The sequence below is a fragment of the Onychomys torridus genome, chromosome 3 (genome assembly GCF_903995425.1).
Source record: "Onychomys torridus chromosome 3, mOncTor1.1, whole genome shotgun sequence".
NCBI lineage: Eukaryota > Metazoa > Chordata > Mammalia > Rodentia > Cricetidae > Onychomys > Onychomys torridus.
In genome coordinates, this window is record NC_050445.1 from 145,526,405 (window position 1) to 145,550,047 (window position 23,643).

The window sequence follows — 23,643 nt, forward strand, 5'->3', positions numbered from 1 at the left end:
CCCAGCATCCACATGGTGGTTCACAACCATCTGTAATGAGATCTGGTGCTCTCTTCTGGCGTCCAAGCATACAGGCAGGCAGAAGACTATATATAACAAATAAATAAAATATATAACAAATAAAAAAATTTATTTAAAAAAATAAAAAGAGATTATATACCCCAATAAGTGGACTAACCAAATTAACAATTTTCAAAAGATTAAATACAAACGGCCAGTAAACACATGAAAAAGTTCAATCTCACTAGCAATCGGTGCAATACAAGTTAAAATTAAATTCTTTCTTACTCCAGTCAGAATGCCAATCATTAAGAAAATAAAAACACACATTTAAAATAAAAGTAAGCAGGATCCTCCCCCAATTTTTTTTTTTTTTTTTAAGAAAAGGAAACAGAAAAATGTGGGCTAGGATGTGGACAAAAGGGAATTCTTGTGCCCTGCTGCTGGGAATGTTAAACCAGTCAGCCATTGGGGAAGTCAGCAGGGTGGTTTCTCAAAAAGCTGAAACAGATCAAGCCCGTGACTCACTGTGTCACCCCTGGCTTACCCAAAGGACTCAGTCAACACGTGGAGGAGTCCCTTGCCCATTGATCTTCACAGCACAGCTCACGGGAGCCAAGTGACGCAAACCCAACCAGCTCAGGTAAGCAACAAACAGAGAAATGTGGCATGTCTACACCGTCGATTTTTTTTCCAACCATAACTACGTTCATGTGACATAAAAGTAGAAGTAAAACTACCCAGAGGAACAAAGGGGACTAACGGGAAGGGGGTGCTCAAGAGAAAGGACATGAGAGGACCCTCACAACACACTGCAGATGCCTGTGTTGAAAAAGCCCCTGTGTACGAGTGCACCATGCGTAAGGCATAGAAGCAATGGACATCTTTGCAAAGATTAAGTGTGTACCTGCAGTAGATTAGCTAGTCGGTAAACACTGACTAAACTGATAAAATGCAAAGCAGAGAACCATCAAGACAGGTCCACCCATCTGTACCCGAGGGCTACGAAAGCGTTTGTTTGGAACAGGGTATCTCAGTGTTTTTCGAGTCAAATTACTTGAGCAAAGGGCAGCCTCTCCTTCTGGAGGCGGAGCTTAATGAGGAAGTGGCTTCCTTTCTTAAGCCTCTTTCCTTAGTCGTGGTCCCCAACCTGAGGAGCCTGCGCCAGGGAGCTTCCAGCCACTGAGCTGTGTGGTGAGAAGCCAAGACCCAGCGGAAGTTTCCTCTCAGTGGCGCGTTCAGACACGCAGGTGTACAAATAGCACCTGTTCCCTGACCTGAAGTCAGAGGAGACGGCTGACAGCCTGCAGACCAGGTAACAACAGCAGTGGACATGAGACATGAGTCTGGAGCTCACAGCCAGGTTGCATTGGCCAAAAGAGGCCATCTAACTCAAGAATTGTGGGCCCCAGTAACAAGTGTTCTTTTTGTGTGAGCCTTGGAATGCAAAGTGATACTGAGAAGCTGGTTCTTTGGAGTTTCAAAAACAGGGTGAGATAAGTTATGAAGTCTCCTCTCTCTCTCTCTCTCTCTCTCTCTCTCTCTCTCTCTCTCTCTCTCTCTCTCTCTGTGTCTGTCTGTCTGTCTGTCTGTCTCCCTCTCTCTCTTTTGAGACAGGGTCTCTCTATGTAGTCCTGGATGTCCTGGAACTTTCTCAAACTCAGAGATCTTCCTGCCTCAGCCTCCACAGTGCTGGGATTAAAGGTGTGAGCCACCGCACCTGGCAGAAGGATTCTCTTTTTATTTCCCTTCTACAGAGGTGCTTGGATGGTAAAGAGTTCATGGCTGACTGTGGTCTTTTTCATTGCACTCTTCTCTCTAGGTGTAAATATAACAAGGTGTGGCATGGCGTGGTAGCTGGTTAGAGCCCGCAGAGATGATGAATCCACCTTGGAGCAGGGTTTTTGGGTGCAGGATGCGACTCCCTGTGACTGAACCTGGAGACATGAGCACTCTGCAGGAACTTGAGTGTTCAGCCTAGTCCTAACAGACTCCTCAAGGAAAACTCTTCTCCCTAAGTTCTCTGCCCCCATTTTCCCAGTCGGGGCTTGCTTTCATCCTTCTGTGTGATAAACAGGCCCAAAGCATTGTCTCTGTGTCTAGCTTCTGTTGTGAGAAATTCAGACATTTCATTTTGGTCTTCATGTTACCTTCAGAATTGAAAAATATGTCTTATCCTTGGAGATGACAGAGAGACAGAAAGACCAGAGACACATGGAGTCTGGTGAAAGGCAGGGAGGGAGATATGTAGACTAAATCCACCTGGCAAAGGGACACAGGATGCTGAAGGTGACCAGGCTCAATGGATCTCGTGGCTGAGTCTAGGGACCTCCCTGAGAGGAGTGTGTTAGTCCGGAGTTACACTCAGGCTTGTGGGTTCTCTCTAGTTCTCTCCTCCCAGGCAAGCAGAAGTGAGGCAAACCAAGTGAGGTTCCACCTGCAGCTGAACCCAGAAACGAGGCTCTGGAGGCCCCTCAAGGAACAGTGAAATGTCCCTGCTACTTCCTCTGGGTGCTCACCCACCTGCCTTGGGGAGGGAAGTAAGATCTTATCTTCCTCAACACACTGACAGTCCACAGACTGGGAAACTTCTCCGTGTGACTGCCACTCAGTAGGGTCTGGGTGGCCTCTGCAGTCCAGTCCTCCCAGAAGAACACTAACACACCAAGCAACTGCCTTTCAGAGGATGCTCAGGGACACCCTCAGGAAGGGAAGGGGGACCAATGAAGCTACTGCATTTGCCTTTGAGAACGTGGCCTTGACTAGGCAAAAGTAGTCACAGCGTAAGAGAGAGGGTGCGTCCCTGAACCCTCAGATTAACGTGAGCCTCTGAAGTAGCCCTTGGGACTTCCCAAACACAAAATTTACTGGTTTTGTTTCTATGGCCCAGAAGTTGGGGCGCCTTCTATTAAGTAGAAAGGTCACTGGGGATCACTGAGAACGGATAGCAGAAGTTGGAGCGCCTTCTATCAAGTAGAAAGATCACTGGGGATCACAGAGAAGGGTAGCATCAAACGTGACAATTCTTCTACTGCTTTAAAATAAGACCAAGCTTTCATCTTTGTGGTAGGTAGCTCTCCCTTAAGGGTCAGTGTAAAGAAAAACCTATACCTTTTCAAACCTCAGAAACCTTCATTTTATCTATTCTTTGAGATTTTACACATTATACAGTATATTTGGATCATATCCACACACTCTCTCAAAATCTTACCTTTCCTGCAGTCCATGCTGGCCTCAAACTGCCTGTCCTGTCTCCACATGTTCTCTTTGCCACGTGCATTCCAAGCCCTGCCACAGAAACCTGTCTTCCTTCTGTCTGTCTGCAGCCATGGTGCCCTGGCCATCATCTTTCTTTTCCTTACCTCTGTCAGTTGACTGAAGTCCCCCAGGTCAGTCTAACCTGCTAGATACAGGTTTCCCCTTTTACATAGTGGAAGGACTTCAGATTCCCTCCTCAGCTCAGTGGTTTCCCCAACTTCAGACATGACTGCTGAGTCAGCCATTTAGGAACCTGTTTCTCAGAGAAGTCGGATCCTTCCTCTCTGAACAGCACGCATGCACAGCTGTGGTCTGAAACCTGCCCCTGTACTCCATGATGCATTGAGACATTCGGGTTTTGTTAAAGTCCATGACAATCTCTCATGGAGGCTCGGGGCTCCCTAATCATCCTCAGATGAAGCGTTTATGGGGCAAAAGTGTCCGGCACACTGCCTGTCCTGAGCTGCCCAGTTTGTTTGTCTATAGTTTTAAATGGGGTCTCTCTGTGAGACCAAACCAGCCTCCAACTCTCACAGACCCACCTGCCTCCACCTCTTCCTCCAGAGTGCTGGGGTTAGCTGAATGCCCCACCACACCTGACCCAAACTGCTCAATTTAAAAGGAAGCTTCCAAAACACTCCCCTGAGAAATCTGGGCTCAGTCCCACCGAGTCACAGTCTCTCCCACTGTGACTGAAGAGCCCACTGTGGCCATACTTCCTGGCTGATTCTTTTGCTTGCCTCAGGTTCAGTCCCAACGCTTTATCCATTAGGTCTCAGGACTTCTCAGCAGCACCTCTTATTCATGGTATGGTCAGATTTAGCAAATACAAGACATCCAGTTACATTAAACTTCACATAAGCAGGTTGTATTTTAGTTCAATTTGTAATATTTAGCACATAGTTATGGTAGCATTTATTTGTAATTTACCAAACAACTGCCCAAATTCATATTCCACAAGATATCTCGTGTTTCATCTGTCAGTCTTTTCATTCATTCATTCATTCATTCATTCATTCATTCATCATGCATTCATTCACTCTACATTCGTTGAGCACCTGCAAGCAGATGGGCACTATTCCAGGTACTGGCAAAGCCAGGCACAGCTCCACTCTTCCTATCTGTATTGGTTACTCTCCTTGTTGCTGGGACAATACTTGGCAGAAGCGTCTTGGGGAGGGAGGGTCTGTTGGGGCTCACACTTAGCGAAGGCCTGGCAGCGAGAGTGGCTGTAGCTGTGGTGGCGGGGGCTTCCGGTGGCTCGTCACACTGTGTCTCTTGTCAGGAAGCAGAGAGAGGAATGCCAGTGCCTGCTCACCCTCTTTTTCCCCTTCTATCCAGGGATAGTGTCACCCACATTCAAAATGGTCTCCCCTCCTAGTTAAACCTCTCTAGAAAGGCCCGCCCAGACATGCCTACAAGTGTCCCTGGGGTGATTCTAAACCCAGTCAGGTGACAGTGAAGACTGGCTGGCATATCCTTACACTGTAAATACCCTACCGGATTTGCACACACAGCACAAAGACTTAGAGACACAGCTCAATGCCATGGAATCAAGCACCATTCAGACCACCCTCACTGTCTCAGTCATCTGCATCTTTATGGATGTGTTTGAATGCAGCTCTACTCATTGCATCCGAGGGATGTGTTTAAGTGTCCTTTAGTGGTGACGCTCTCTCTACCTCGGTATGTGTTTGTGTGTGTATGAACTCCATAGATCTGTTAAGAAAACTGGCCCATTGCCTCATTCTTTCTTTTTGAAACAGCGTCTTTATTTTTTTGTTTTTGTTTTTCTTTTTTTTTTTTTTTTATTTTTACTTTGTATGCATTGGTGGTTTTAGCTGCATGCATATCTGTGTGAAGGTGTTGGATCCTGGAGTTACAGACAGTTGTGAACTGCCATGTGAGTGCTGGGAATTGAACCCAGGTCCTCTGGAAGAGCAGTCAGTACTCTTAACCACTGAGCCATCTTTCGAGCCCGAAACAGTGTCTTTCTAAGTGGCCCTGCTTGGCCTCAAGTTTGCAATTCTCCTGCCTTATCCTCCTGAGTAGGTGGGATTATAGGCTTGCACCACACACTCATCTGCATTTATCTTGTAGCATTGACCACATTCTGGATTTAGATCATTGCTTCCTCATGATCCTTAGGCTTCTGCCTCCTATCTATGATCCCTGTAAACTGGCGTTAGATCTAGAGACTTGGTCAGATTAAAATCTGATTAATTTTTTTTCATGTGTGTGTGTGTGTGTGTGTGTGTGTGTGTGTGTGTGTGTGTGTGTGAGAGAGAGAGAGAGAGAGAGAGAGAGAGCTCATGAGTTTATGTGCACCACATATAAACAGGAGCCTGTGGGGGCCAGTAGAGGGCATTAGATCCCCCTGGAATTTGAATTACAGATGTTTGAAAACCACCATTTGAGTGCCAAAAACTGAACCCAGCCTCCCCCCACCCCCGCAAGAGCAGTAAGTGATTTTAAGATCTCTGTAAGATCTGATTTTCTTCATCATATCATAGTTATTTTTTTAATCACAAATAATGGCTCAGAATGCTCGTCTTGGCTTTAAAAATGGGTGAGTGGTCACTGAGTGCAGGAGCTATAGTCTTAAAAGGTCAGGTGGGTTTTTTTGTTTGTTTGGTTTGTTTTTTTGTTTGTTTGTTTGTTTTGAGATAGGGTTTCTCTGTGTAGCTTTTCGCCTTTCCTGGAACTCACTTTGTAGACCAGGCTGGCCTCGAACTCACAGAGATCCTCCTGCCTCTGCCTCCCGAGTGCTGGGATTAAAGGTATGCACAACCACCGCCAGCTAAGAGGTCGTTTGGCTACTGGGTGGAGCCTGGGTTGAGGGAATAACCAGAAGGAGAAGAGAGAAAGGATCTCACTCTGGGTCCAAGTGAGATGTGATGGTACTCTGAAGAGAAGAGAGGAGCTGAGGTGGTCGGGGGCATGGAGAAGGGATGTGGGACAGATGAGAGATGGGTGGGTGAGTGGGAGGAACTGGTGACCAGTGAGAAGGCCTGTGTGGAGAAGACAGGACAGACTGGCCTTCTAGGCAGAGAAGGAACAGTGATGAGGACGTAGCAAGAATCATGTCCTCCAACAGCTAAGTGGCTCCTGACAGAGCCCTAGACCTCGGGGTAATGAGTGTGCAATTGGAATGAGTGTGCAATTGGAATGAGTGTGCAATTGGAGCAGTTGAGGAAAGACGGAGTACCAAAGCCTAGGAACTGGCCCAGAGCTGGTGAAGAAACAGAAAGGAGGAAGGATGCTAATTAGAATCCCCTGTGTGCTGCACTTCCTGGGTGCTTGGTCTGCTTTGTGGACATGGGAGGAGGTGTATAAACATGACTGTTTAGTGGGTGTTGGGTTTTACAAGTCTGTCCATAGCTGCCCTGGGAAAGCTGCTTCTGCTCCTCAATCTTCGCCTGGCTTTTTGGCCCAACCACCCTGCAGTTCGCAGCTACCTTCCACTAGAACCTGCCTAGCTAGGCCATGGGCCTGGCCGTGAAGCTGCTCCTCAGGGGAGCCAGCTGGCGCCTCTTCTAAATAAAGCAGGGATACCACCTTAGCAACAGGAAGCATGTGCCTGTGGAGGTACTGGAGCCCTATCCCTCCATCAAACATCAAAGCCAAGGTAGGGGAGTTAGAGAACATTCTCAGTCTAGACAAGAAGAGGTTGGTTGGTTGATTGGTTGGTTATTTTCTTACAGTACTGAGAACACAGGGCCGTGTACATGTTAGGCAAGCATACTGACACTGAGCTATACCCTTGACACTTGGTCCTCAGTCTACATGGAAAACAAAGACCAAAGAGATTGAGTTGCTCAATGATGATGTGGGTTTGAAGCTGTTAGACCAGGGCCATGAATCCAATCTGAACCATGTCCTACCTCCTCAATCCCTGTCTGCAAGTTCTATCCCTGTCTGTATCATGTCTCACCTCCTCAATCCCTGTCTGTACCATGTCTTACCTCTTCAATCCCTGTCTGCAAGTACTATCCCGTTCCTTTGTAGGTTGGTCCTGGCATGACAGGGTATAATGGAAAGAAATGGAGGGATGTGCCAGTGGATTCCATTAAGATCACTATAGCTTGTTTATGATTACAGCATCTTCAGTGTTCAGGGCAAAAACCCAACAGGACCAGTGAGAGAAGAAAAAATGGCTAAGAGCCCCACCAAGGACAGAGGCAGGGAAGGTTACACAGTCCTGCACCACACAATAATGTTTTGGTCAACAGTGGGCTAATACAAGATATAAGGATCATCCCTTGAGATTATATCACCAAGTGATGTGATACCCCTCTTAGTTTTTATCAGTATACACTGTTTGCACAAGGTTGCCTAATGACATGTTTTCAAAACATGTCCTTGCCATTGTCTGATGTGCACATGACAGAAGAACAGAATAGTAGCTGGCCTGAATTTGCAATCTTTCTGCCTTAGACTCCTGAGTGTTGAGTGCAAGGCACCATGTCTGGCATAGCTACCACTTTATATACATGCATACAGGCATACACATGTATGTTTATATATACACATATATTATTTATTATTATTATATGTGCATACACATGCCACAGGGTGTAAGTGGAGGTCAGAGGACATCTATATGGAATCAGTTCTCTCTTTCCACCATGTGGCTTCTGGAGATCAAGCTTAGGTTTCGAGGCTTTTGCATCAAGTACTGTACTTGCTGAGCAATCTTACCAGCCCCATAGCCACCACCTTTGAGCAAGGTATTATGCCAAGACTTCCCATGCATTGTCTTCTACACTCATAGTACCCTCTACACACACCAATGGCTGTTATAATTTCTAGTCTGTCTACAGAAAGCCCAGGATTAGAGATAATGCATTTTTCCCTAGGGCACAAAACTAGTCATTGGTGTGGGCAAGATTTGAACTCAAGGCCATTAGACACAAAGCACAAGCTGTTTGATGATGCACCCATGGCTGAATTTTGAGTGAAATAAGTGGAAGTGGAAGATCAGGCTTTCTGGCATGTGGGATGAAAAGGGAAACGTAGTCCTTAGCATACAGCAAAGCAGATGCTCAGCCAAGGTGAAGGTATGCTAGCAGGAAGGGGCAAATTCTATGACAGCTTCAGCAAGGGAAAAGGAGCAAAGTCCATCCTCTCTGTCCATATGGTTCCTTGGATGGAAATAAAGATGAGTGAGCCACTTCCACCCATTCCAGGCTTGGGGTGTTCATTCTAAATCATGTATGCAATAATGTCCTCTCCCACCTGAACACAAACAAGATCCCCACTACATCCATTGATGCCTTTCAATTTTGTAAAATCAATAAATACGGAAACTCTTACCCAGTGACAGCTTAACTCGAGAGCCAGTTACAGGAAAGAAACCACACAAGCAGGGGCAGAAGGTACCTCACAAAGGAGAGAGGGGAAAGCTGAAGGCATGTGTTTATTTCTATGTCCTGAGTTGCCCCTCCCATAAGAATATTCCTTGCCCTCATCCCCCCACAGCCTTGGACTCCATTGAAAGTACTCACAGAGGAAACAGAGACCCCTCAGCCTGGTGGTCTAAGGCCACCAGAGTCTGGCCACAACTGCCTTTTTACTTATTTTCCCTGAATGACTCATACTTAGTGAGTTTGGGGCCAGCCTGGGCTCCATGGTACAAGCCCTGGCCATCAGATGCTTGTGTTGTGCCATTCAGAACCTCCAACCAAGCACATACCCATGAATCTATTCTCTGCCCATGCAGTTTTAAAGCTGGATGTACATCCCCAGCCCAACTCTTCTGTCTTTCAGTTGCCTTCACTTGCATTTGAAGGCGGCTTGTTCCTGCCTCCATGTCCCCAGCTGACTTAACCTCCATCAGAGGTCTTACTTTATCATAACCAGGCGTTTTCTATGCTCTGTCTATTCCTACCCCAGTAATGCAGTGGCTTTTCCCACACTGGTTACTCCTGGCTATCCTAGCAATGTGGGATCAGAACCAAAGGATGTGTTTTCAGTTTTTCCTCGGGCTTTCTCTGAATCTGCAAAGTAAATGTCCCCACACGTAGAACACCATGTGCCATTTGTCATTCCAGACCCGACATGTGCAGCACCAGTGAGTGTGACCTGGAAGACATCCCCCTGGAGGATGATGACCCAAACAGCCTAGAGTTCAAAATCCTTGCCTTCTATGCCAGGCACCATGTCTTCAAGAGCACGCCAGCTATGTTCTCACCCAAGCTCTCCAGAACAAGAAGTTTGTCCCAGAAAGCACTGGGAACTTGGTCAACTGATTCCTGGACACAGGTGTCATTGCCTTGTAGAAGCTCCCCCTCCAGTGAAAAGCACTTAAGCCTTGGCAAGAAGAAGTCTTCCTGGAGAACATTCTTCAGAGCAACAGAGAAGGAGGAAGGCCCACCGAGCTCCCCAAAGGAAGTCCGTACTCAGGGTGTTCAGGGCCCCTTTGTGGTACAGCGTCAGGGCCTCCAGAGCCAGCACTGGGCCAGGTCTCTGTCCAATGTGGAGCAGCGCCTAGAGGTTGAAGGTAGGCTTTGCGGAGGTCTCGTCCTCACAACCATATCCTTCCATGTGTGTGCTGAGTGGTCTGCCTCCTCCTACCTACTGAAGACAGGCCTGGACTCTCTACTTCATTAACCTTGTATCATAACCACCCACTTTTCCCAGGAAAGGAAGAAGGTGGGTGTGAATGGTGGCTGCAGAGGTTTTCCGGCTCCGTGACTTTAAATAAGTTTGCTTTAAAAGGGGAGCACAAAGGCAGGCACCTTAGCCAGGCACCTTCTCCTCCTGACCCCTGGAGACCCTGGGTACTGTGTTTCCACCTGTGTAGTGGGGAGATCACACCCCTCCCTACTTCTTACGGTTGATGGAAAGATCAAGCAAGAGCCAGTGATTCCAGCATTCAGGAGATGGAAGCAGGAGTTGCAAAGGTTCATAGCCAGCCTTGGCTATATAGTAAATTGTAGGCTAGCCTGGGCTACATGAGATCCTATCTCAAAAAAGAAACAAACAAAAACCAAATGAAAGAGAAGGGAAAGAAAGGGGGAGGGAAAGAAGAGGGGAGAGAAGAAGTAGGAAGGAGCATGAAAAGAATAGCAGGAATGATGGAGGGAGGGAGAGAGGGAGGGGGGAGGAAGGGAGGGGGGAAGGAGATGGGGGAAGAAGGGGAAAGGGAGAGAGAGGGAGGTAGTGAGGGAAAGGAAGGGCGGGCAGGCAAATAGATAGAAGCAAATAGTTTTTCAGATGGGCACAGTGGCTCATACCTGCATCATCAGGTTTCAGGAAGAAAAGAATGGCCAGTTCCCAGCCATCCTGGGCTATATAGCAAGTTAGAGGCCAGCTTACTGCAGGACTGTCTTGAAAAAGAAAAACAAACAAAATACTTTTCAAAATGTAAACACCAGGCTGGAGAGATGGCTCAAAGGTTAAGAGCACTGACTGTTCTTTCAGAGGACCTGAGTTCAATTCCCAGCAACCACATGGTGGCTCACAGAAGTCTTTACTTATAATCCCATAGGATCTGATGCTCTCTTCTGGTGTGCAGATGTACATGCAGACAAAATACCCACATACGTAAAATATATGTTAAGTCTTTTTAAAAAGAAAAAATATGTGAACCACTTTTTTAAAAATCAGATAAAGGGGCGGGAGAAATGACTCAGTGGTTAAGAGTGCTGGCTGCTTTGTCAGAAGACCAGAGTTCAATTCCCAGCACCCACATGGCAGCTCACAGCTGTCTGTAACCCCAGTTCTAAGGGACCTGACACACAGACACACCAGGCAAAACACATAAAATTGTTTAAAAACAAAACAAAACTGATAGTCTTCCCTTGTTAGGAAAAAATGAATTGTATTGAACAAGACACAATCACTGAGAGCTTACCTCCACCTACAGACCTAAGCAGAAACACCTTCCTTCCATCTTCCCACCCACTCCTACCTACCTCAGCAGGGCCCCTTCCTGCCAGGTCCGATGGTGTCCATAGTCAGACAACAGATGGCAGTAACGGCCCACTTTTAAAGTGTGGCTGTCATCCTTAGTTTTGGATTAGGTCCCGGGCAGATGGCTCATACCATTTTGTGGCCAAGGAAACTTATACTTCAGTTGGGCCATGAGGACCCAGGGTCCAGAGGATATGCAGATGCTGTCACTGAAGGGGCAGAGAGAATTTCTGGAGGGGCATTGCTGGAGGAGACACAGCCTGGACTACACAGAGACCATCTATCTTCCCAGCTTTGTTTAACTCTCTGAGCAAATCAAGCATCTGCTCCCTAAATCCAAGGATGGCTGAGCCTGCTGGAGTACCAGAGTGAGGAGATGCTCAGTGTCTTCCTCTCCTGCTCATCCTTCCCAACACAGGCAGCAGCTATCAGAGCTGGGCGCCTGGGGGTCCCAGAGGCCTGGCTTTGTCAGTTACTGTGGTCTGCGCAGGGATACAGGACATTTCTTCATTCCCCATTGCCTGGAGTAAACGACACAACAGAAGTATCACGTGGCTTCCCCCACAACACACACATTTTCAAAAGAAACTGTTCAGATCACCCTCCCCCCTTTTAAAGGGATTTAAGTAAAGAAAAAAATAACTTTCAGGTGAGATTAAGAATAAAAGTTTCAGCTAAAACAGAGAGTGGGTTCATTGGCCAAATTGTATCTGAGGCTGAATAACCATATATTACTATGTACATAACCATAGAACATAGTTTTATGCATATCTAGACATCACATCTCCATTTTAAGCAGGAAGAAAAGAGAAAGACAGAGATGGCTCACTCTATGTATGTATTTGTGTATTTATTTACTCACTATTTGAGATGGTCCTCACTATGTAGCCTAGGCTGACCTCGACCTCTTGACCAACATCATTAAACCTTGTGAATGAATGAACAATCTCCAAGCACTGTGTAATTCGACTCAGCTGCTCCATTTGGCGCCAAACACAGCCACCTCAAGTTCCTACAGTGAAGTGACTGGTGGAAAACCAGTGACAGGTTTACTACCCAACAAGTCAGCGTGTACTTGCCCATTCCACCATGCTTTCCTCAAGCAGACATACAGCTGGCTTGCATCCGATTGTCAATAACAATAAGGTTTACTCTGCCATGTAAGCCTTCCTGCCCCAAGTGGAAACACACAATATGTCACTCCCCAGATTACAAATTCATGGAGGTTGAGCTGTACTTCATATACTTGTTCTTCTGAGGTAGTCTTACTTTGTAGCCCAGGCTGGCCTGGAACTCATGATCCTGCAGCCTAGTGCTGAGCTACAGATGTGGAGCAGCATGCCTGGCTGTGTCTATGTAACTGTGTTTACCTAGAAGCATAACTTGAATGTTTTCTATTAAACATAAAGGGGGCAAGTAGTGGCTATAAGATCAAGGAGTATCAAACTATTGAACTCTCCTGTACACTGAGAGGCCACCCCTCCAAGGTATAAAGGGTGTCCCCAAACCTGAATGAATTTAAAAGAATAAAAATAAAGTACCATGAGCATTCTGTCAAGGAAAGTGCCACCTCCCCACTCCTTTAGTGTTCTTTGGCAAGGGGAAAAAGATGAGGCTAAGGAAGGGCAGCTGTATACTGCCCCCTTGTCCCAGCCTCTACTGGGGAATTGCTAGTCCCTTCTGAGGAATGTCCCACTTCAAACACGGACATAGTCCTCTCATGCTCGTCTGGCCTCTTCATCCTAAGCATCTGGGCAGTCCGTATAGCAGCCCTAGTTCTGGGGATACCCTCTGAGCATTTCTTTTCTTGTTTCAGCTGTGGACCCCAAAGTTGCTTGTATCGCTAACCGAGTGGCTGAAATCGTTTACTTGTGGCCACCACCAGAAGATAGCCACAGCCAGGGAGGAAGCTACAAGTTCAAAGAGGATATCCCCGAGGCTCTGTACTTCCAATTTGAAGGCGCTAGAACTTGCGATTCTAAGAAAGGTAAGCCTTCCTTGTTGAGTATGTTAGGTTGAGCACATGCCAGATAGAAGTGTATGGGCATGTACGTATGTATGCAGCCCAGGGCTCTGTGCATTGGGAATTTCAGCCTGTGACACAGCAACATGATGGAGACCTTGAGCTCTAGCTTAGGACATCAGCCCATGACACAGAGATGCCATGAGCACGTTGAATTAACACATCAGCTCACTGCTAAGTCAGAAGAAAAGTCTCCTGTGGAGGAAGAGGAGGAAATGTCAGCTCTAATCATGTTATAATGGTCATGCATAGAGTTGGAGCATCAACCAACCCAGGGCTCATAGGAAACACCCAGGGCTGTCAGACACCCAGTGTGTTAGTTATTTTTCTTGCCATTGTGAGAAAAAGGTCTACCAGAGCAACTTAAGGGTGAAAATCTTTATTTTGGCTAAGGGTCTCAGAAGGTTCCATCCATGTTTGCTGGACCACATGCATTTAGGCAGAAGAACACGGCAGTGGGGTACAGCAGAGGGTAGTTGTCCATTATGCAGTCAACCAGGAAGCACAGACGAGGCCAGTCATAGTATACCTCACAGGCCCACCCTCAATGTTCTACTCCCTCCAGTTAGGCCCCAGCTCCTAAAACCTCCCCAACCTCCCCAACAGTGCCAAGAGTTGAGGACAGGCATTCAAAGCATGAGCCTGTGAGGAACAATTCATATTTGATCTCGCAATACCAGGTCTGGATCAGAAGATGCTGAAAAAGTGAGAATTAGGGACCAGATTAGGTTAGTCACTGCCCCATGATAGCAGTGGCTGGGTCTACTACAGATTCTCAAGGCCACGTGGAAAGCCTGGGCTCACAGAGAAGAACTGAAGGGAGAAGGAAGCTTCTGCTGTCCTTCACCATTGACCTTCCTCTAAGCAGTCTCCCCAACCCCTAGTAGAGGGCCGTGACAAAGCAGCGCCTGGGTCTGTGGCACCATGAAGAACAAAGCAAAAATCCTCCCCACAAAGGTGTCAGTGTATCTCAGACCCCGAAACCGAGCTGTGGCTTCATCCACTGTCTGCTGTACATCAGAAACTAAAAACGCCACAGGGCTCTGAGTGAGGAGCCTTCCATGTGTGCCAACAAGGAAGCGCTGAGGCTTTGTGGCCATCGCAAGTGTGCCTGGGAGGTAGAAAGTGATATCCTCAGACAAGCCAAAGCCAAGGCACCCCTCCCCTGCCTTCGGGAGGAATCCAGGACTCCAGCACAGCATCTTTCCTGCAGAGACAGAAGAAGAGAAGATGCCCAGGGCTGTGGAGATTTACGCCTGTTTTCTCTCAGGCTGTCGTGAGTCCCAGGTTATCACTCTGCTCCTCCTCCCTACACCTTCTGGGGCTTTGCTAACATAAATTCCCTGGCCTCCCTGGCCTCTAGCCAAGATAAACATGTGGGGCCCGGGTTGCCTCAGAGACTGGGCTGTAAGTCAGAAGAAACTCAGTTCCCCCGGTAACTGACATTTCTCCGTTTGGATTTTGTTCTGTAGTAATGATAATTTTCACCGTTAGGTTTACTAAGTAGGAGTTGTGAAAAACGCCATCAGAGTCCATGCCAACAATAGCCAGTTTTTATCCGACTGCCATTTCATCCTGGGAAACTCAGGAGTTTGTTCATTTTATTCCCATGTACCCCACATTATTGTAGAGACACGGAATACAGGGTATAAATTTTAATCACATAAAAATCAACCAAGTTTAAAAATAATGTTAAAAAAATACATAGGGAAATAAAAAGGACTTACAAATGAGATCGGTCCCCAAATGTAGGCCAGGAAAATGTCACTCCACATTTGGGCTATAAATTGGGCTCCATGCTTTCTGACAAAGGTAAAAATACGATCAGATGTGGGTTTTATGGGGCTAGGAAGTTGGCTCAGCTGGTAAGGTGTTCTCTGTGCTCAGAGACTGAGTTCAGATTCTCAGCTCCCATACGAAGCTGTGCACAGTGGCATGTGCCTGTGCGACCTGACAGGGAGGGTACAGAAAGGGGGATCTGGGGCCATCTGGCCAGTCAGTCCAGCTGAGTTCTAGTTCAGTAAGAGGTCCCGTCGCAAAAACTGATCGAAGAAGACATCCAGCGTCAATGCTTGCTCTCCTCCACATGCTCATAGACACACACACAAAGGGGATTTATATTTAACAAAAGTACCATCTGCTGAGGAATAGTCTGAAAACAAGAAAAAGAGGTGTGTATGTGGTTCAGCGGCGGAGCATTTGTCTAGAAAACATGAGGCTCTGTTTGACCCCCAGCAGGTAGAGTAGGGGTAGGCTGTAGATATTGCTTAGTGGCAAAGTAAAATAAAAATTAAATAAAAATAAGAGGGAAATGTCTCCTAAGTATATTCATGAGCAGGATTATGTGTAGTGGAACTGATGTCTTTAATAGTATTCGTATAGTAGATAGGTGGTAAGTTTCTCAGTGAGAGTCGGGAGAGGAAGGAGGGACTGAGCAAAGAAACAAGGGATGGGACTGGAGAAGTCTTGAATGAATGGTGAGATTTATTAGCTAAGGATTTGAATACTTGCTTCTTTCTTCATCCCTGATCACACCACAAGCATCACCACTGGAAGGAAACATTTATTATTTTGTGCCTGTCTTGAAAGAAATAACTGGAATTTCCTTCTCCCCCAATAGATGGAGAAGACGAAATAATAAACAAAATTGTTGAGCTGCTGAAATACTCAGGGGATCAGCTGGGAAGAGAGGTATGAAGCTCCTGGAGCCAATGTGATTCCTGTCTGCGCCCACGCACTAGGACAGGACAATGGAATTGTGCACCAGGCTCTGACCCTCGTCCTCTTCAGAGTCCTGGCTTCCACTTAGTCCTAAATTTTATTTCCCTTGGAGTCTGCATCTTCAAACTGGCAGCATCTCAAAAATGAATCACTTTGGAAAACATAAGTAAATCTTCTGGAGCCTCCTTGGAATTTCTGGAAACTAGAAATGTAACTGTGTTATTGTAAGAAAAGACATTGGAAAAATGAAAAATTTCTGCATAGGTTTATCAATCTCCTTCTCATGTAACTGAACCTCAGGGGAGTCTGGATATTTGCAATTGCCCAGCAGCCTAGATATGTGTCTCAAAGTCTCTCAAAGGCTGGGGTCCTCTTTGAAATCCCCCATACAGTTGCTGGACTGTGCCTGCTTAAAGTCTGTCTTAGGAATTCACTCAGAGAGGCAGGCTAGTGAAACTTAGGGGACCGGTAAGTGGAGATGTGGAGACCCACCCTTCTCGTTAGAAAGTGAGACAGCTGTCCTCCAGTGACGCTGAAGAACAAACCCTTGGTGCAGCCAGAAGTCATTTTCTTTTGTGCTCATAGACCGTGCCCTATCTCTGGGGTCTGTCCACCAGGATCTAGCTTATAGATTCTTCTTTTGCAGTCAGGACCTGTTGGGGGGAAGTCATGTCCAGGGACAATGCATGTAGGCTTCTGCAGAAGGGAAAAGCAGAATAAAATGGCAGTCTGGGCATGACCACAGTTCCTCTCCAATAGCCTTGCCAGAAACGTACCCAGAAAATCATGACAAAGGGGGATAAAAGGCCTAGGGAAGGTGTAGCGTGAAAACCAGGGATATTGGGCTAAAGAGAAGAAGGTGGATTGTGTGAGCTTTGGATCACTGGCAAGGAGAGATTGGGCCTCAGAGGATACAGGAAGCTTATAGCATTGTGCATACAGAACTCAAGCAGCAGTCCACAGAGATCCCGGTTCGAGGAATAGGTGGGAGGTGAAATCAATTGGGTAAAATTATGGGAAAGGAATCTATGGATTTATTTTACACTTATTGTTTATTCATGTGGAGGTGGAGTGGGATGTGCATGTGCCCTGGAACACACATAGAGGTCAGAGAATGGGCGGGAGCCTGTGTTCTCTTTCCACCAAGGATCCTGAGGGTCAGACTTAGGCTTGGCAGCAAGTACCCACTGAGCCATCTCACCAGCCCCCCTCTCTCATTTATTTTTAGTAAGCAAATACGTGTGGGGAGTTTTCCATGGCCCCAGTGTGCCCCCAGAACTCCCCCTTCATGTCTAACACTGTACTATCATTATGTGCTAGTTTAGAGATGAAATAAAAAGATATGAAAAATGAATAGTATCCCCAAGATGGCACTGCCATGAGAGGGTAGGGCAGAGTATTCCCCTAAGACATTAGTGGGTTTCAGATCTCCATAATCCTGCCTCTTGAAGAGTATACAGCACTACTAGTCATCCCCACTTGACAGTGGCCCATGGGTAAGCACCCAGCTCTAAATCACCTGTGACACCTTTCCATCCTTGGTGTTTGGGAAGTACCTGAATGTTGAATAAGATTTTCAGTTTTGTCCTTGTTTGTACCAATGAAATTCATAGAGCAGGTGCCCAGCTCCACTTGACTCTGTAGGAGGCTGTGCCATGGTTGAAACTGCAGTCCAGGTCTTTTTACCAGTGCCTTTGAGTGCAAGCGTGGCCTTCCACATGCCTCCTAATTGCTTCTCCTCCCATGCACAGATGAAGAAAGACAAGGCTTTGATGAGCAGCTTCCAGGATGGGCTGTCCTACTCAGTGTTCAAGACCATCACCAACCTGTTCCTGAGGGATATAGACACCAGAGGAGAATCAGAAGTCAAAGCTCAGGGCTTTAAGGCTGCGCTTGCAATAGACGCCATAGCCAAGCTCACAGCCATCGACAACCACCCAATGAACAGGATGCTGGGCTTTGGAACCAAGTACCTCAAAGAGTACTTCTCCCCCTGGATCCAGCAGAATGGTGGATGGGTAAGTGTAACCCACTAAGGAAATGAATCCTCTCAACAGGGTGCTGTGGTACATGTCTGCACTTAGGAGGCCCAGGCAGGAAGAGCGTGAGTTTGGGACAAGCTTGGACTACATAGTGAGACCTTAACATACACACACACACACACACACACACACACACACACACACACACTCACTCATGTGTTCACACACACCAATACATGGAGGAGTGCACACATACTCAACACACACACACACACACACACACACACACACGTATCACACCAAACACTTACACACTCACACACACATATACCACACTCATACATACACACACATACCACATGCACACATACCACATGCACACCACACACACACACACACACACACACACACACACACACACACACACACCTTCTCTACTTTAACAAGGGACAGGCAATAAGATTTTATTAAGACAAAGGGAACACATCTGGGAATCAGTTCTCATGGGGTTATGACACTCAAGTGGCAAGAGATGAGTCCATCAATTGGAACATATTTTTAGCAATGATCTTCTTCGTCCACAAATATTTACTGAGCTCCCAAAGGGCACGTTGGGGGAGTGGGGCAAAGGGTCAGAGGAAGCAGGAAATGAGGAGCTGGTGCGGCAAATGTTTCAGTGGATGCCATTTCTTTTTTTCACCAATTCTGCAGCAACAGAAGCTGCTGGTCCAGTGAGGGCAAGGGACACTTGCTCTCACTCCTTGATGGCAGCAGGGTGCAGGGCTGACCTTCACACAGGGTTCAGACTCACAGGATCCTGTCATTGCTGCTTAGACCTCAACAGGGACCTTGTGACACAAACTGACGAGCAAGCCCTTGAACTTGCATCTATTCTTGATGAGCTGAACCAATCATGTCAGCTTCCTTCCCTCTGTGCCCCAGCCCTTCCTCCATCTTTGATCTCTAGTCTCTGAGACCTCCCACAAATTGTTCAAGATTGACATCAGGCCAACTTTCAGCTTTCATTGCTGACTGGTCAAGGTTAGTCTTAGGAGGACGGGTGCTCTCTCTTAATGTCCTCGGGCTTCTTTCCACCAGAATGTTCCAGAGCCAGCAGGACACTTGAGTCAACTTTAGCTGTGACCAGAGTGTCCCTGGGTCTTGCTCATAGTCTGGTCTTCTGGCTCTCACAAGGAAGTGTGGCGTACATTCCCCCACAGAGCTGAAAAGCCTGCCATTGTCCTCAGTGGCATCCCACTTGGCGCAGCCTCTGCTCCTCTCTGTGTTCCGCATTTGTGGCAGGTGTGAGAACTGTGAAGTATGCTAACCACCCCCAAATACAAGCTGCCTGACCAGTTCTGAAAGGAGGTTAGATCGCTCAACAGTATTTCGGTTCCCCTTCCTTCCTCTCAAGAGCACTCTGAGCCCCTCTGCTGCCTTCCTTTCCTGACCACTGTGAGGGGGTGGAGGTGAGAAGAAGGATGGTGAAGGATGCAGCTCAGTACAGTGTGTGTTTGGCATGCATTAGGCCCTGGGTTCAATCCCCAGTCGGGAAGGGGAGTGGGGTGAAAGGAAGAGAGGAGTGGAGGAGATGAGGATAAGGAATGGAGAGGAAAATAAGAGATTGGAGAAAAGGAGAAAGAGAAAGAGGGAGAGAAATAAAGAAGGAAGGAAGGAGAGAAGAAAAGAGCAAAATAAACTCAAACAAATGATAAAGAACTTAAGTTATGAAGGGAGGGAGGCACACAGAATGGGGGAAATTTTCCAAGTCAGATACTCAAATAATTATTTATATCTGGAAGATGTAATGAACTCTTACAATTAATTCCACAACAAAAAAGATAAATGATTTAATTTTTTTAAAATAGACAATAGATTTGTCCACTGTTTCTCTTGGGAGGCTATATAAATAGTAAGCAAAAGAAAAGACACTTGGCATGCTTGTTTCAATAGTGGGGAGACATAAGTCAGAAAGCTGAAGAACTCTACCCACTGGGATGCTTACGGCAAAGACTATCTGTGGGACTGTGGGAACTGGAACCCTCCTCTTTACATTGCTGGTTGGATTGCAGAACCATGCAGCCCCTTGGAGAACAATCTGCGGTTCTCACAAATGTTAGCAAAGCATTAAGAAGAGTCATTAGGAGCTGGGTGTGCAGCCCAGTGGCAGAGTGTATACTTAGTGGTGAAGGCAACGGCTTTGATCCCCACCACCACAAAATAAAGGAAGGAAGGAAGGAAGGAAGGAAGGAAGGAAGGAAGGAAGGAAGGAAGGAAGGAAGGAAGGGGGAGGGAGGGGAGGAGGAAGGAAGGAAGGAAGGAAGGAAGGAAGGAAGGAAGGAAGGGAGGGAGGGAGGAAGAAAAAATAGAGCTACCATCTCTACCCCTCAAACACTGAAGACATTTTCACCCAAAACGTGTACATGAATACTCACGGCTATGTTCAATATTCACATTAGCCATGAAGCAGACTCAAGTGCAGGGCCCATCAACTCGTGAACGATGGAGCACACACCACACTGTGGAGTGTGACGGAACCATAATAAAAAAAAAAAAGAAAAGCAGTGACACACATCTATATGAACCTTAGAAACACTAGGCTGGGCTGGAGAGATGGCTCAGTGGTTAAGAACATTTTGCTGTTCTTTCAGAGGATCCAAGTTCAATTCCCAGCATCCATGCTGGGCAGCTCATGACTGCCTCTAACTCCAGACACCAGGGTTCCAATGCCCTCTTCTGGCCTCTGTGGGCACGCACATATATGTGCCTACACTCACAGACACACATGCATATATGTGATTGAAAAATAAAAGTAAAGTTGAAAAAAGCATTGTGCTAAGAAGCCAGACAAGAATGCCACTTGTTATATGGTTGTAGTCATATAAAACGTCCAAAATAAGTAAATTCATGGAAGCGCAAAGGAGATTAGTGAGGGACTGGGGCTGACCACTAGTAGGCACTAGTAGTTTAGAGCATCCAAGGGATTCTAGGGTCTAGGGTAATGATTGTACAATGCTGAATAGTAAAAGCCACTAAGCTATGCACTTTTACAGGAAGAATCTTGTGGTAAAATCATATTTCAGTAGATATGAAAAAAACCTCTCATTCCAGTAATCAGCTAAAAGAAGAAGGAAAAGTGAATGCAAACATGCAAACATTTTAACTATTTAACATGGCTGCTGGCTAGACAGAAAAGTCAGAGGAAGGAGATGAGTCCCTCAGGAGGAATTTCGAGAGGATTTTTCAGAGATTAGAAACTGAAGCAGTTGCTGAAGGGTGTGTGTGTGTGTGTGTGTGTGTGTGTGTGTGTGTGTGTGTGTGTACATACACACACGTGTGTGGAGTTGACTCCAGGCCTCATGTGCTAATGCAAGCACGCTACATGTTCAGATGTCTCTTCCAGTCCCTGGTTTTTGTTTGCTTGTTTTTCAATCTCTTCTTTTCCTATTTATAAGTATTTTTACTTTTGTTTTTGAGTCAGGGTCTCATGTAGCTCAGGCTGTCCTTGATTTCTGAACTTGCCAGCCTCTGCCTCCTGAGTGCTGGGATTTAGGTAATCCTTCCTAATTTCCTCCTGTTCTGGGGATCAGACCCAAAGCTTTGTACATGCCAGGCAAGCAGTCTACCCACCCGGGACATCCGCTGCCCTAGCCTCTGTACTTCCCATCCAAATTTGGCTATTCAGGTTGCGATAAACCTTAATCTTAACTTTTGGCCTTAGCTGGGTTTAATCTGGAGAGTGTCAATTAGAAGACAGAAGGAAATGGTGTGAGAGAACTGTCTTTGCCAAAGTGCCAGAAAAGCACTGAAGAAGTAAGAGACATTGGCAAAGGAATACTTATGAACAAACACGAATTGATACCACCTAGGGAAATGTGAGCCGGACATGGTGATACACACATAATCCTAGCTTTCCGGAGGCTGAGACAGGGTGACGGCTGTGAGTGAGAGGCTAGCCTAGGCTACAAGTAAGACCCTGTCTCAAAATGAAAGAAGGAAAGAAGGAAGAGAGAGGAGGAGGAGGAGGAAGGAGCAGGGAAGGGGGAAGAACCCAGGAGGCAGAAGGGGAGAGGGAGTAGGGAGAGAGGGAGGAAGCTCTGGGCCCTTGTCTCTATACCGAAGGTTTCCTGGGCTTACAACTCAGCCTACCCACTCAGCTACAGTTTGCCTGGGACGGTATGTATGCACCTCCTGTCTTTCTGATAGGTCCTGTTACTTTACATACTTCAAGGATGTTGAGCCAATACTTGTTCAGTAGTGACTTGATCAGTTGCAGAAGGAAGGTCAACTCCATCTCCAAATCCTGCTGTATTAATTACTTTTCTCAGTGCTGAGAAGGAAGTGACCTAAGGGAGGTTGAGTTCTTTTGTCTCACAGTGTGAAGGGGAGACAGTCATGGAGAGGAAGACCGCTCCACGGTGGTGGGAGTGTGCAGCTCCATGATGTGGGAGTGTGGGACTCCTCATCTCACATCTTGGGTGAACAGGAAGCAGACAGCAAACAGGAAGTGGGGCCAGGCTATAAAAAGTCAAGGTCCACCCTCAGTGATCCACTTCCTCCTGCAATGCTCCACCCCTTCAAGGTTCCACAGCAGGGCCACTAGCTGAGACTAAGCGTTCAAGACAGGAGTCTGTAGAGAGACCCTTCCTACTCAAATCACGACACAAACTAAGCAAGCTTCCTCCTTGCTGCGTGAGGCGCGTGTTCATATGGTCACTGCAGCTTCCTTTGGCATTAATTCTTCTTTCCTTTTTGGAATCTTAAAGGGGGTCTCAAAGCCTTTGCACATTTCAGAGGTCAGCCTATTAGCCCCAGATGTGTAACAGAAGGCCTTAGCTCTTGGTTTCCTTGCAGGCACCCCAAGGATGTCAAACCACCCTTCCCATACCTTCCCCAACTCCAGCCCAGCCTCCCAGCCTGTGTTTTCACGTCAGCAGTGAATCAAACTTTGAATTTTAAGGATTTTCTTTCCCTTCCTCCTCTAGGAAAAAGTCCTTGGGATATCACTTGAAGAAGTAGACTGAAATATCCAAAGACCCATCATCTGTAATGTTCCTTGTCCAACGGTGGTCCTGTGCCCACTGCTCTCAGCAAAGACTTCAGGAGAAAATTAAAATGCATGCAGCAGATGGAGCCCAAAATTTCTAGAACCATCCTTCCTTTGACTCAAGAGGCATCGGGAGAGGCCTTGCTCTTGGCAGCTCTTAGGATTCAGTAGCATGGTCTTTGCATCGAGGTTAACTGAGCTGAGTGTGTGAAGGAGTCCATAAAGATAAGTGGCGATTTTACCATTAAATGTTCAGAATGGAAACCATCTTGTTAGTTACGTTAGAGGAAGTGTTTGGTGAGTGTCTGTTGATCTCAGGGAAGTGAAACGATAAACTATGCGTGTGCTTACTTTTTCAGTCTCTGGTACTGTTTGTTCTCAGACTGCACTTGGGATAGTCGGATCATCGCATCATCTGAAGATGTCTCTATTGGTGTGAGAGAAGAAACGTGAATTCACTATTAGCCCTGGTTTGAGTATAAGCCTTGCTGACCCATTCTCAAAACCGACTGTGGCAGTGTGACAAACTTCCATTTGGTACAAAACCATTAGCCCATCGCCTACAGATTTCTTTGTGTGACACACCTCCACTCCACCAGGTTTCTGGGATTGAGAATGGGAGCACACACGTACCACAGAATGCATATGGAGGTCAAGGGGCAACCTCGGGTATTGGTCCTCATCTTCCACCTTGT

At 46.6% G+C, this 23,643-nt stretch overlaps 1 protein-coding gene across 1 annotated transcript; it reads left to right on the forward strand.

Moving 5' to 3' along the window:
* Positions 1-1,102: 1,102 nt before the first annotated feature.
* Positions 1,103-22,945, forward strand: Bcl2l14 (BCL2 like 14). Its single transcript, XM_036182789.1, has 6 exons — positions 1,103-1,315; positions 9,312-9,760; positions 12,992-13,162; positions 15,819-15,889; positions 17,671-17,937; positions 22,887-22,945. Exons 2-6 carry the CDS (start codon positions 9,319-9,321, stop codon positions 22,923-22,925), a joined length of 990 nt encoding a protein of 329 aa, XP_036038682.1. The 5' UTR covers positions 1,103-1,315; positions 9,312-9,318; the 3' UTR covers positions 22,926-22,945.
* The last annotated feature ends 698 nt before the right edge of the window (positions 22,946-23,643 follow it).

Coding starts and splice junctions, on each gene's coding strand:
- Bcl2l14 (XM_036182789.1), top strand. CDS start 9,319: ATGTGCAGCACCAGTGAGTGTGACCTGGAAGACATCCCCCTGGAGGAT. Junction 9,761..12,991: donor GCAGCGCCTAGAGGTTGAAG/GTAGGCTTTGCG, acceptor TTCTTGTTTCAG/CTGTGGACCCCAAAGTTGCT. Junction 17,938..22,886: donor TCCAGCAGAATGGTGGATGG/GTAAGTGTAACC, acceptor TTCCTCCTCTAG/GAAAAAGTCCTTGGGATATC.